This window comes from Mesoplodon densirostris, chromosome 1 (genome assembly GCF_025265405.1).
Source record: "Mesoplodon densirostris isolate mMesDen1 chromosome 1, mMesDen1 primary haplotype, whole genome shotgun sequence".
Taxonomy (NCBI): Eukaryota; Metazoa; Chordata; class Mammalia; order Artiodactyla; family Ziphiidae; genus Mesoplodon; species Mesoplodon densirostris.
This window is the reverse complement of record NC_082661.1, coordinates 105,919,052-105,933,394: the sequence shown is the minus strand read 5'-3', so window position 1 is coordinate 105,933,394 and position 14,343 is coordinate 105,919,052. Positions and strand designations below refer to the sequence as shown.

Below are 14,343 nucleotides of genomic sequence, written 5' to 3'. Positions count from 1 at the left end.
CTGTGCTCACTCCCTTAGCCTCCCTGGAGACAGCCCCTCCTGCCCTCCTGCCGCTGCAGGACCACGGACCATGTCAGGGCGTAGAGAGGCGTCTTCAAACACATGCCTTTCCTGGGAAATGTGCTCGTGCCCCCAGGCATCAAACCGGCCACAGGTTTTCTAATGATTGTACACACTGAAATAAAACTGGGACCAAAGTTAGGCCTCCATTCACCTAGGAAATGCCTTCCCAGGCTGTAAGAATTGTGAAATCTGAATTTCCATTTACAAGGCCAGAAGAATCTTGAATATCCAGCTGTTTCTCAAGCTCTGCTATAGGACTTGAGTGTACACACTTCCTCTTTCTTCTTCCAACCCCCAAACACCTCCCTGCAGGTGAAGTGAGAAGTGCGAGTGGTTTGGGTGGAAGTGCCTAGGCTCAGGTCATCCGGGAGCTTTTTCTTTGGCCTCCGGCTGGGGCAGCACCAAGTCTTTGCTGACCCCCGGGTCTCGTCTTTTGTAGCAGCTGTGACAGCACAACCCCCACAGACCCCGTCCCCCCAGGCCCAGGGCATGTTGCTCAGCCTCTGTACACTGTTTCTGGCCTGTGAATGGGGCACGGCAGCACCAAGTTCAGGGTTCCTGTGGGCGCTGATGAGTTCGCACGTGGGAAGCACTAGGATCCAGGCCTGGCCCACGGGAAGTACTCGTACAACTAGCACGTGTTGTTGTCCCAAGTTGATCTGAGGTTGTGAAACGAGTTTGGGATCAGGTGTTTCTCTTGCGTGACTCACCTGGAAGTATAATTTCAGATTTCATAAACAATGCCAAACATCTTCCTCGTGAATCGATCTTGACCTTTATTACCTTTAGTTAATGTGAGCCCAGATCCAGAGCTGTGGTCCCACCCCTGCAAGTACTGTAGCTCAGTGCCCAGGGCTGCTCACAGGCTGGCGGGCAGGGACTGTTGACTCTGTCCCAGAGGTTGACAGGGGGGACCAGGCAGGACCTCGGCTCTCCTGGACGCCTTCCCTGGACCCTCTCTCATCTGGCTGAGGGCCTAGTCTGGCTGCTGCCTTAGCTCCTTTGTCATGGAGACAAATCATAAATCAGACCGTCGCCAATCCTCTGTCCCCTGGGGACTCCCAGCAGTCAGGGACCTGCTGCGCTAGTCTCTGTGTCCTCATGCTGGCACAGCGCCTGTGCAGAGTGGTCTCTGCTGAAGTGTGTGACACATGTCCTTTCCTCACTGCCTCGGTGGCTATGTCATTATTACAAGCACGTTCTTCATATGTGCTTGTAATCAGGCCTTATTCCAGGCCTTGGGCCTAGTTTTTCGGTTCCCAGACGCTGGTCTCCTGCCCCACCCAGCTTTCCTGTATCGTAATTGCTCCAAGAGATGCTGCGTGTGAAACAAGAATGATAAAATTTAGACCTGGGAGGCACTGGTGTTTTGGTAAAACGTACAGTGAGGACAGGCACTGGAAACGTTGACAGAGTTGAGGGTTTGAGTTTCCCTGCAGATGTCATAGATACCCTGCCAAGTCTCTGTGTGGATCTCGAGTACAAGCAGAGGGCTGCGTGCGACTCGAGAGCAGGTGTGCATGCATGGTAGGGCAGGAGCACACGTGCTCAGCAGCGTCCTTCAGGTGTGTGCTCAGGAACAGGAGCTGCTCACCCTAAGTTGCTCTCTCAGCCCTTCCGTCCACCGGTGATCAGGGCACAGAGCAATGGGATCTCCACGTGTAGATCATGTCCTGACGTCTCCAGGTGTCATAATTTCAGCTCAGTTGGGCTACACAGTAAATAGGAACAGACCAGTACATGGGGGTGGCATGAGTCACCTGTTCAGAGGGGACTGGAGTGTGATGCCCAGTGAAGCCTCTCCAGACTGTCGGTCACTCAGGTGAGGACTGTTTCCCCAGGTGCGAGGTGATGCACCATGAGTAGTGTACGTGTGACTGACAGACGGACGTGTGGGTTCACACACGCGTGGTTGCGGCCAGAAGCTGTTGAATGTGAACGCTGCACGTGGGGAGGTCGTGGCGCTGTCTGCCCCGGTCACCCTGTTTTCTCTGGAGGTCACTCGTTGTGATGGCCAGGATGCTTTCAAATGTTCAAAAGTTGTGGTCGAAAGTAACTGGTGAGGGCTTGCCTGGTGGCGCAGTGGTTGAGAGTCCGCCTGCCGATGCAGGGGACGCGGGTTCGTGCCCCGATCCGGGAAGATCCCACATGCCGCGGAGCAGCTGGGCCCGTGCACCATGGCCGCTGAGCCTGCACGTTTGGAGCCTGGGCTCTGCGCAACGGGAGAGGCCACAGCAGTGGGAGGCCGGCGTACAGCAAAAAAAAAAAGAAAGAAAGAAAGAAAGAAAGCAACTGATGAGGTCGCCCATGTTTACCAGGGAAAGAAAGAGCTGACCTTCCACACAGTGTCACTAGCAGGGAAGTTACTGTGTCTGTCAGAACGGGAGACTTCTCAAGACAGGTTCAGAGACGATTGTCCTTTGGCATCAGAGGATTTGTGTGCATTTATTTAAGTTGTTTGAGAGGTAGGGCTTGCGATACATTTGGGAGGCATGGTTATGAGAAATGGCTGCCGGGCGTGTACGCTGGTTTCTCTTTTTTCTGTCCCCTCATCTGTGTGCATCTTGCCACCCCTTTGTTTTGTGTTGAGTCATTTGGAAGGGAGGCTGGATGCACAGGGAGTAGCAACCCCTCATGAGCAGAATGTTCTGGGCCTGGACAGAGGGATGTGGGTTTGGCGGGGGGGGGTGGGTGGAGAAACCCTTATGGGAATTTTTCAGTCTTTGATTGGGTGTATCTTCTATGTATCTATCTAACTAGGAAAATGAACACTTGAAAAAGTTCCAGGTTACGTGGGAGCTGCACAATAAGCACCTCTTTGAAGATCTGGTCTTTTCGGAGCCGCTTCTCCAGAGCAGCCTGCCGGCACTAGTGTCACAGATCAGGTACTTGGTCTCCACCTGCATGTGTCCTGCTGGCGTGATGGCTTGCTCCTGTCCCTGGGGTGCAGCAGGTGTGCACCTGAATGCCACTGCAGGGGCAGTTCTTGCCAGAAAATTACCGGGCTTAGGGGAAAATACAGTTTGGCTAGAAAGCTCAAAACCCAAAGAGTAATACGATTGAACTGTAAAATAATAAACCCAGTATCATTGCTACTAAGGTTTAGCATCACAGATTTCTCCTGAATAAGGAAAAGCTGCGGTAAACATAGCAGTTCACTTGACAGGTCCCAGGCTTTGCCAGGTGGCTGTGGTGTGGTCTGTGCTGGGGCACTTGGGGGGCCAGGGGAGGGCTGGTGGTGCTAAGGGCTCCGGGGCGCTAGGGGAGGTGTTAGACACGCTGTCAGGTCTCTCAAGCGTTCGCTCCACATCGCGGCTCGTGGCTTTGGTTCTTCTTTCTGCTCTAGAGCTTCCGTGGGGCTTCACCAGGTGTGCCAAGCCCGGAGTCCCAAGTATAGCCTTGGGTCGCTTGCCCTGGTGAGGGGGAAGGGGAAAGTGCAGCCAGGGTGTTTGCTCTGAGGTGGTTTGACAAGTTGGGCCCCTCCTTGGATCTGCTGTCCCTGTGCTAGAGAGCCAGGTGTGAGCTACCTCAGCCCAGCAGCGGGTGATTTTGTTCCTCATCTGCTTACCACCTGTGAACAGATTGCCAGGCTGTAGATGCATCATAGAACAGCACAGACTGTAGTCATCTTGGTTTAAAGGTCCACACCAAAATATGGTTGGGCCAGATTCGCAAAGAAGGGGAATTATTTTTACGTCAGTATATTATTGTTGAAGTTAACTTACACAGTAGTCACCTTTTTTTTTTTTCTCTTGAAATCCATGTTTCAATCCAGTCTTTGTTTCCTGTATTCCTAACTCCTATTTGAGGGGTCCTAGCTATTCCCACTTCTCACCCTTACCTCCGGAGCAAGAATAACCTTAAAAGCAGCTAGGGAAGGAGGACTGGGGCTAAGGTGGTCAGGACAAAGAGTTACTGGTGTGGCCCGCACCCTGCTTCCAGCATCTCCCGCACCACCGCCTGCTTCCCGCCCACTCTGACAGCGCCGTTACTTTCCATGGTGGCTGCACAGAGACATGAGTGTCCTAACCGCGACCCTCATGGAGATTGTGCCCAGTTACAATGCTCAAATCCAGCAAGAGTACTTTTTATAAAAAGACACGCATCTTGTGTGTGCATGGGGGGGTGGGGGGGTCCTTATAGTAGCATTCCAGGGTATTTAGCCTTGTTTTTTCTTTTTATGGTGAGCCAGGGAGTTTGATGGGCCTCTCATCAAACCGTGGGTGGGTGGCAGAAGCCTGAAATGTGTTATAGAACTCCACTTTTTCCTGTGCCCTGGCTCTGGATTTCTCATCTTGCTCATTGCGAATGGTGGTGTCTCCAAAGATCAGCAGTGTTTTAGAGTCTAAAGTGTTAATCCTGGGGTCAAGCTGCAGAGCTGCTCCCAGGAGCGGGTGAGGAACAGGGTGCATAGAGATGGGGATGGAAGCTGGGGAGAAGGCAAGCAGGGCGTTCCCCAGGATTCTGGGGCACCAGAAGGAGCCATTCCTTCGAGTTCCCCAGGAGACACCTTTGTTGGACCCAAGAACAGTTCAGATTTGAGCTTCTAGTTTACAGATACCTATTTAACAACTCCTAAAAATTTTGTGACAACTTATATACAAGCACTACCCCCTAAAGTAATAACTATGTCTGTGGCACACAAAATCCATAGTTGTGAGTATTTTAACACTGACACTTTGTCTCTGGGCCTGCATTTTGTTTAACTTTATTTTAAAGTAAAATACAGATACAGAAAACTACACAAAATAAATGTAAACTGAATGGATTGATAGCAGGTGAACATCCCTTAGCCCCACCCCAGCGTGCTCACCTAGAAGCAAGTCCATCTGCATGCCCCACCGGGCACAGGAGCCTCGCCCAGAGCTGTCACTCAGTTGGCTTGCACAGCGATCCCGTGATTCCCTTTCTTTATTCTCTCTCCTTTTTTTTTTTTTGGCCGCGCTGTCCGGCATGCGGGATCTTAGCTTCCCGACCAGGGATCAAACGTGTGCTCCCTGCAGTGGAAGCGTGGAGTCTTAACCACTGGACCGCCAGGGAAGTCCCCCTTTCTTTATTCTCTTATTACTCATGTGCATTTCCATAGTCTTGCCTGCTTTTTTATTTGCTGTAGTTTTTTTTTCTTTTTTTAAATACAAATGATCTACCCAAAGGTTGACTTCATTAAAGGAACTGACTTAATTTAGGAAAGTTATGTTTCTCTGTTTTTTAACAGCTTTATTGAGATAGAATTCACACACGATATAGTTCACTAGTTTAAAGTGTACAATTCGATAGCATTAATTACATTTATAACGTTGGGCAACTGTCACCACTATTTCCAAAACTTGGATGTCACCCCAGATAGAGACTCTGTCACCGTTAAACACTGACCTCCACTCCTGGCCCCTTTTTCTCTGTGCCTTTTGAGATTCTTTAACATGCAGGCCCCCACCCCTGTCCACTTTCCCTTACAACTTACCCATTAAGGAACCAGCTCCGTTTGTCGTGTAGCGATGCCAGGGTCTGGGTCCTCCAGCAGGCCACTGTCTGTGCTGCCTGAGAGTTCGTGTGAAACCAGAAGCCCTGTCAGACTCTGCTTCCATCCCTCTGGCAAGACCAGGAGCCCCATTGTGTCTCCTTATTTGTTGTGGTGGTTTTAGTAGCTATTGCCCAATGTGGTCTTTATTTTAAGTATACTGATATATTCATTGTTAGGGGAATGTTTAATTAGGCTTGTCAGTAAACGTACCTGAACTGATTTTATCTCATTTTCCTTATCACTTACTGTTTCACATAGACAATATTCATAGTAGATATTACCAGCTGTTAACTGTCATGTGTTTGCAGAGTGAATATTTAGGTAGTAACCTGTCTGCTGACCCATTGATGCTGTTGACCCTGAGGACACTTTCTGCAGTCTAGCAGCTCCCCGTTTCCTCTCTGGACTCCAGCCCCGTGCCTACAGCTTGTGCTCTGAGTGCCCCACCACAGAAGTCCTAGGACCCCCGGCTGCTTTGCCCTCCACCGGCTCTAAGTAGAGTCTGCGCTTAGGACAGGAGGGGAGCGGTTCTCACCTCGGGCAGGAGCCGGGGGAGGGCACGAGTCCCCTCCACCTCCACCCCAGTCTTCTGGGTGGCCTAATGGGGAAGGTGGGGTTTGCACGAAGAGTGGAAATCAGCTTGTGATGAGCAGGGCTGCAGAGGCAGGGCTTGAGGAGAAGATCACTGCCTCGTGGGCTGTCGTGCTCTCAGGCCTGGGGTCGCCCACATGCTGGGCGGAGCCAGGGGGGCCTCGAGAGGCCCTGGATTCTGGGTCTTGAGGACTTTTGTTTCCTGGGGACAGCCTTGGTGTTTGAGCCAGCCCCATCACCACGTGGGTTGCGTCGTGCCCTTTCCTGGCTCTGGGCTTTCCCGTGCAGCTTTTCAGTGACCCTGTTTTCCACATGCTCCCTCCTTGAAGTGATGGAGCCGGTGTAGACGGCTTCGGCAAGAATGAGTCCATTCGCACGACGTGCGTCTTTATGCAGTGGTCACCAGGGTGGAAAGGGAGGTGTCTGCACCCGTGGAAAAGTTCTTGTTTTTAAATCGCTATTGTTTATTTTCATTATAAAATTATTAGATTGTCACTGCAATACAGTTCTGAAAGCAAAGGAAACCCTGAAGAGAGGTAGGTACCATAAACAACTGGGTGCTGCTTCCAGATTTTTTCCAGTGTCCACGCCTCCCACACATGTGCATCTTTACACATGGTGACATAGTCCTTTCCTCACTTAACATGGGAGCATTTCCATTTCAAAACATATGTCTGTAAGTGCATGTGTGTCTGAGTCTGAGTGTGAACAAGTAGGTGTAACTTAGCCTGTAATTAGAAGCCTTGTCTGGTGTGGCATCACTGATCCCAGTGGGTAACTTCAGTTCTTCCGTGTAAACAGCAGTGGTTATTAAGCCTGCACATCATCTTTGTGCTCCTGAGCGATTATAAGTGTTGCCTTTGATTTTGAAATGCTTTGTTATGAGGTCTTTATCACCATTGCTTTGGTTCAGATGTTGACATGTTTAGGTATTAGGAAAAGGAACGGTGTCTGAAGAGAACCTGCCTGTGAGCCTGCACCCCTCCCCCACTCTCCTGCTTCTCCTCTTCCATGCCACCCTCCTCTTGAGAAGCTCAGCTGTTTACCTCTATTTGTGTCTTTTGTTTTCTGTTTATTTTCTCATCTGCCATCTTACCATCTTTCTTAACAAGATACACAGAGTCAATGAAACTATAATTATATTTTTTATTGAACTGAATTTCCTGTTTTACTTGATTTGAAAACCAGGTCCAAATTTTGTATTTCTCATTAAATGTTTTGTTCTCTCTGGGTCAGTGAATCTCAGTAGGGAAAAATAGTTTACGACCCCACATCTAGTGAACTGAATCTCTGGGCCTTAGTCTTTGTAGAACAGCGTTACTCACCACCCATTTTTTTCTTAGGAGCTGTTGCTTCCTGGAGCTTCTTCTCTAGGCCAGACTGTCGTGGGTGCCTGGGCTGTGTGCTTAACTCATCCTGCACAGCAGCCTCGTGGGGTGTGTGGTGGTGCCCCGCTTGCCACCTCGGGAGGGGAGATGATGGCCAGAGTGCTGAAAGGCCTCTCTCCCCAGGCTGGGGACCACGACGCACGACACCTGCAACGAGGACACGTACAGCACCCTGCTGCAGCGGTACCAGCGCTCCGAGGAGGAGCTGCGCGGGGTGGCCGAGGAGTGGCTGGAGTGCCAGAAGAGGATCGACGCCTATGTGGACGAGCAGGTGGGTGCGCACCGCCGGGGCGGCCGCAAGGAGCCCACCGCGAGGGGCCGTGTGCCCAGGGGAGGGGTGCGAACGGGGGCTCCCAGCTGCTGCTGCTCCGGAGGGGACGCCCAGCCATGCCCGCAGGGTCAGCTGCCGGTCAGGTCCCTGCTGGCCTGGGTACAGCCACGGTCACGGGCACAGGCTGCTGCCCAGCCTCGGTGCTGCCGGCGGGGGCCTCTGAGGCCTTTGGAAACGGCTGAGCCTGGTCATGTCAGGACCCGTTTACTGAACACTGGCCACACGTGAGCTTCAGAGCCCATTCTCCCCCCGTCCCTAAGCATGTCGAGTGGGAGCGCAGACACGAACACACACGGCTGTGCTGGGCAGGTGGTCTGCAGGGGTGGAGGAGGGTGGAAGGCAGGCGCTGCTGTGGGGATGGGGCCTGCGGGCAGGGCTTCCAGCCGGCGTCCCGGCCAGCCAGCCCGCCTTTCTAAAACCCCCAGGAGGGTTGGGCAGGGGAGGCGTTCAGTGTGGATGTTTTCCAGGGTAATGCAGGGTGTGAGGAGTAATAAGGAAACAGTGACGGAGCTCTGTGTTGTACTTGTGAGGCTGTAGGAAAACAGAACCTTGGTTCTGGCATAGGGCGGGTGCTGGTGCAGTGTCTGCCTGGGATCCTGGGTGCCGCCTGGCCGCTGGCTGTGACGCTTCGTCTCGGCGTTGCCACCTGAGCGTGGTGAGGGATTAGGAAGAAGGAAGGGGCTGGCGTGTGCCCATGTCACTGTTCATGCCAGCCTCGCTCCGTGTTTTGTGTGGCAGTTCTCCCTCTGCAGCCTCAGGGACCGTTACTATAAGTAGTCTCTCATTCAGAACCTAGGAGAACGGTTCTGACTACATTCTCCCACGTGATACTGACTTTCCCCTCTGTCAGGTGTGCCTTGGTAACGTGACAGGACTCAGCGCTGTGGAGCCGAGCTTGTCTTGGGCAGGTGGCTCCGCCGGTGCCATGCGCTTGGCCTCTTCCACAGTTGCTGCGTGTGTAGCACGTGGCCTCGGGAGCCACCCTGTACCTGGCACATGCTCCCCGCTGTCCTGGGGCCCCTGGGGCACTCGTATTCTCCAGCTGTGGCTCATCGCTGACCACTGACGCCTCAGCTTCGGCCGCTGTGGGGGCAGGGCTGGCCCCAGGTTGCAAATGTTGGCGCAGGGTCAGGTAGCCGTGACCCCGGCTGCCTTCCAGCTGCCATCCCTGTGCATCCTCCACCTGGACCTGCAACCAGCTCGTCCCCTGAGGCCTTGTGCAGCCAGGCAGCCGGCAGCTGAGTCACTCAGAGGCAGAGGAGCAGACAGCTCCCTCCCCTCTGCTGCCTGCACGTGCACCAGCCCGTTTGCAGGAGTTTGCTGTCCAGGTAGTAGAGGGCACAGGAGCCCGGAGGGGAGACTGGTGCGTGGGGACAGGGGCTGTTGCCTGTTCCTCGGGGTGTTCTGGACTCAGGTCCTGAGGAGGACCCTGAAGGGCACTTGGTGCCAGGCCCTGCCCCAGATTGGTGAGCTTCATTCAAGCCTTTCCCCTCCCTGGGCCTTAGTCTCGCACTTGTGAAATGACAGAATCGGATTAGATGACATTTTGGTTTTGTTTGAGCCTTTGTATTATATAATTCTGAATCAGTTTTGTGTGTGTGTGTGGTTACTAAAAAGCAGGACTTCAGTAAACAGTCCCTTGTGTTCTGAATTGAGCTGCATCGAGCCGGTTACTGGGTTACCCTTAGAGGGAACCCCACGTCAGTTAAGTGCAGTGGTTTATCCAGAGTACAGAGGAGGGGGGAGAATTGGGAGCCGTGGTTTGCCGGGACGTTGAGGCATCAGTTCTCTGAAGGAGGGACCTTCAGAAAAAGACCAAAGACTAGATGCCAGCCTCTCCCTGGCTAAACTCTTGTCGTCGGGGCCCAAGCTGATGATGGAAGAAATTTGATGAGGCATTCTTGCTTTAAAAGAACGAGTGATGTGCGAAGGCTTCTCAGGGAGAGAGACGTGTGAGAAACAGGAGCTGGTCTGGGCTGCTTTGTGGGAACCCACGAGGTTACGCCACCTGCTAAGTCTCTGTCCTGCCGGCTCAGCTTACAGGAAGGGTGGATTGCATCAGGTCACGGAACCCCTGTCCCCAACATTAGGCTGAAGAAAATAGCCCCCGTCCAGCAGACTGAGGATGAGTCTGTCCTCACCAAGGGTTGCTGCTTACACTGCCCTCAGTTTGTCTTCAGGGTCCCTGGACTAGGAGAGGAGGGAGGCACCATTTGTATGGACACCCTAGAACCTCACAAGCCATGTGCCGCATCCCCTGAGAACCTTCTGGGTCCATGTGGGCAATAAACTGCTGCAAGGAAAACAACAGACAGTCCGTCCAGACGGCGCCCCCAGCAGTGTTTGCTGTGGGCCTGGACAGCGACACTGGCAGCTCTGCCTTGGGCCCCTCTGCCACCCCGTTAGTATCTACAGTAGTAACAGATGTGTAGAGAGAAGCTGGGTCCTGGCAAATCAACTGGAGGGCGGATCAGATGCTGAAGGATTGATGGGCAGCAGCAAACAGACTGTCACTTGGAAGCCTGTTCTGGGGAGAGTCCTAGACAGAGTTCTGGAGTCCAGATGGGAGGGCTGCACTGTCTGTCCTCAAGGCATCTCTGAACAGGCCAGACCCCCAACAGGAAATGGCAGTGCAGCCTCAGGAACTTGGGGCAGCCCCTGTCCTCAGTGCTGTGAGGAGGTATGGAGAGAGAGACCTCCAGCCCAGCGACTGAAGTCTGACCCCAGGGAGAAGCACAGGAAGACAGAGCTGCCCCCTCCCTGTTAGAGGAGACATGCAGAAGTGAATTGACAGCAGTCTTTTTTTAAATTATTATTTATTTTAATATTTATTTATTTGGCTGCACTGAGTCTTAGTTGCAGCAGGCGGGCTCCTTAGTTGCAGCTCTCCGGCTCCTTAGTTGTGGTATGTGGGCTCCTTAGTTGTAGCATGCGAACTCTTAGTTGTGGCATGCACGTGGGATCATCTAGTTCCCTGACCAGGGGTCGAACCCGGGCCCCTTGCATTGGGAGCGTGGAGTCTTAACCACTGCACCACCAGGGGAGTCCTGACATCGGAATCTTAGATGTGGCTGGACTAGGTGACCTATGAGGTCCCCTGCATCTCTGGCCCTGACAGTGGGGCTTGTTGAACTTCGTGTTTGATGCTGAACGCTACTCGGGGAGTTTGCAGAGTTCCATAGTGGCAGTGGGGAGCCGCTCATTCGTGAGTACAAGTGCAAACGAAGGCCTGAGGGCCTGTAAGCAGTGCTAGTCCTCGTGTCGAGCAGGGGGCTCGCTGTCTGTCGCAGAGGAGCCTTCAGTCTGGAGTTTATCTGAAGGGGCTTCCACTGCAGCTGGTGGTTCCTTCTGCAGAGATTGGTGCCATCCACTAGAGTGGGGGGTCTGATTTATCCCTGACTTTTCCATCATGTTTTGTCAGTATAAGCTTCTGATGATATCAATAACTTGTGATCTTATTTAGATGATTTCAGGAAAACAGTGTAACTAAAATGATAATTCAGGTGAAGAGAAAGAAGATAAATGGTGACTTACTGTGCAGTATGCTAAGCGCTGTGCTAAGCAATAATCTCCTTGCTGCTAGGAATATAATAGGAATATAATACACAGTATTTATTTATTTATTTATTTATTTATTTATTTATTTTTTTGCGGCATGCGGGCCTCTCACTGTTGTGGCCTCTCCCGTTGTAAAGCACAGGCTCCGGACACGCAGGCCCAGCGGCCATGGCTCACGGGCCCAGCCGCTCCGCGGCATGTGGGATCTTCCCAGACCGGGGCACGAACCTGCGTCCCCTTCATTGGCAGGCAGACTCTCAACCACTGCGCCACCAGGGAAGCCCCAATACACAGTATTATCGCTGCTATTCTGATAAAAATGGAGTGCGTGTAAAAATAACAATATACATGTTTTCTAAAAGGAAAATACGATCTTAAAAAGTAAAACTGAAAGTGAATTTATTTCTTTAAAAATACTTGTTCTTGGGCTTCCCTGGTGGCACAATGGTTGAGAGTCCGCCTGCCGATGCAGGGGACACAGGTTCATGCCCCAGTCCGGGAGGATCCCACATGCCACGGAGTGGCTGGGCCCGTGAGCCATGGCCGCTGAGCCTGCGCATCCGGAGCCTGTGCTCCGCAACAGGAGAGGCCGCAACAGTGAGAGGCCTGCCTACTGCAAAAAAAAAAAAAAAAAAAAACTTGTTCTTATAGCTATAAATGTTTACATTAAAAAAGAAAGATCTCGAATCAACAACCTAACTTTGCAACTTGTAGAAAGAAAAAAAAAGATAAACTAAATCCAAAGCTAGCAGAAGGAAGGAAATAATAAAGATTAGAGCAGAGGTAAACAAAGACAGAAAATAGAAAAACAGTAGAGAGAATCAGTGAAACCAGAAGTTGGTTCTTCAAGAAGAACAGCAAAATTGACAGACCTTCAGCTTATGGACTAAGAGAAAAAGAAAAAAGACTGAAATTACTAAAATCGGAAGTGAAGTAGGGACATTACTACCAGTCCTACAGAAATGAAAAGAATTACCAGAGAGTACTGTGAACCGTTGTACACCAACAAATTGGATAACCTAGATGAAATGGACAAATTCCTAGAAACAAAGAACCAACTAAGACTAAATCATGAAGGGCTTCCCTGGTGGTGCGGTGGCTGTGAATCCGCCTGCCGGTGCAGGGGGCGCGGGTTCGAGCCCTGGTCTGGGAGGATCCCACATGCCGCGGAGCGACTGGGCCTGTGAGCCACAACTACTGAGCCTGCGCGTCTGGAGCTTGTGCTGCCACAACAAGGGAGGCCGCGGCAGTGAGAGGCCCGCGCACCGCGATGAGGAGTGGCCCCCGCTCGCCGCAGCTAGAGAAAGCCCACGCACAGAAATGAGGACCCAACACAGCCAAAAATAAATAAATAAAAAAAATTTTTTTTTAAAAAAGACTAAATCATGAAGAAATAGAGAATCTGAATAGACTTATAACTAGTAAGGAGATTGAATCAGTAATCAAAAATCTCCCAACAAAGAAAAGTTCAGGACCCAGTGGCTTCAAAGGTGAATTCTAGCAAACATTTAAAGAAGAATTAATACCCATCCTTCTCAGACTTTTCCAGAAGACTGAAGGGGAGGGAACACTTCCTAACTCATTCTGTGAGGCCAGCATAAGTCTGATACCAAAGCCAGACAAAGACACTACAAGAAAAGAAAACTACGGACCAGTGTCCTTTATGAATATTGATGCAGAAATCCTTAACAAAATACTAGCAAACAGAACTCAGCATATTTAAAGGATTCTACACCATGATCAAGTAGGATTTATTCCTGGAATGCGAAGATGTTTCAAGGTATGAAAATTGATTAATATAACGTACCACATCAGTAAGGAAAAACCACATGATCATCTCAGTTGATGCAGCAAAAGCATTTGACAAAATTCATCATCGTTCATGATTAAAAACACTCAACAAAATGGGAATAGAAGGAAACTACCTCCATATAATAAAAGCCACAAATATAAAAAACCTATAGCAAACATCATCCTCAGTAATGGAAGATTAAAGTCCAAAAGGGAGGGGATATCTGTATGTGTGTGGCTGATTCATTTTGTTGTGCAGTGGAGGCTAACACAGCATTGTAAAGTGACCATACTCCAAAAAAATTAATTTTAAAAGAAATGAAAGATTAAAAGAAAGCCTTTAATCCTCTGAGATCAGGAACAAGGCAAGGATGCTTGCTTTCACTTCTATTCAACATAGTACTAGAAAATATAGCCACAGCAGTTAGGCAAGAAAAAGATATAAAAGGCATTTAAATCTGAAAGGAAGAGTAAAACGATCTCTGCAAATGATGTGATCTTATATGTAGAAAATCCTAACGACTCTGTAAAAAAAAACTTAGAATTTAAAAACTGTAAGTGAATTCAGCAAAGTAGCAGGATACAGAGTGCACACACACGAATTAGTTGCATTTGTACATACAAACAGTGAACAATCTGAAAAGGAAATTATGAAAACAGTTTTATTTACAGTGGCACTGAAAAAGTGTAAAATACTTAGGAATTAACTTACTCAAGAAGGTGTGGAAGACTTGTACAATAAGAACTACAAAACATTGCTGAAAGAAAATAAAGAGGGCATAAATAAATGGAAACACATTCCTGTGTTCCTGGATTGGACAACTTAATATTGTTGAAATGTCAGTAGTACCCAAAGTGGTCTACACATTCAGTGCAATCTCTATCAAAATCCCAATGATGTTTTTTGAAGAATAGAAAAACCCATCCTAAAATTCATATGGGATCTCAAGGAACTCAGAATAGCCAGAACAACCTTGGGGAAAAAAAGAACAAAACTGGAGGGCTCACACTTTTGATTTGAAAACTTACTACGAAGCCACAGTGATCAAAGTGGTGTGGTATTGGCATAAAGACAGACATACAGACCAGTGGATACAGTA

The 14,343-nt window shown here is 50.1% G+C and overlaps 1 protein-coding gene across 6 annotated transcripts in view; it reads left to right on the top strand.

Annotated features, from left to right (window-relative positions):
* Positions 1-14,343, top strand: part of FAM193A (family with sequence similarity 193 member A) — a 176,575-nt gene that overhangs the window by 105,716 nt on the left and 56,516 nt on the right. For all 6 annotated transcript variants that reach the window (XM_060106859.1, XM_060106847.1, XM_060106841.1 and 3 more), the window contains 2 exons: positions 2,824-2,948; positions 7,687-7,834. In XM_060106859.1, the coding sequence (XP_059962842.1) occupies positions 2,824-2,948; positions 7,687-7,834 (273 nt within the window). The remainder of the gene's footprint in view (positions 1-2,823; positions 2,949-7,686; positions 7,835-14,343) is intronic.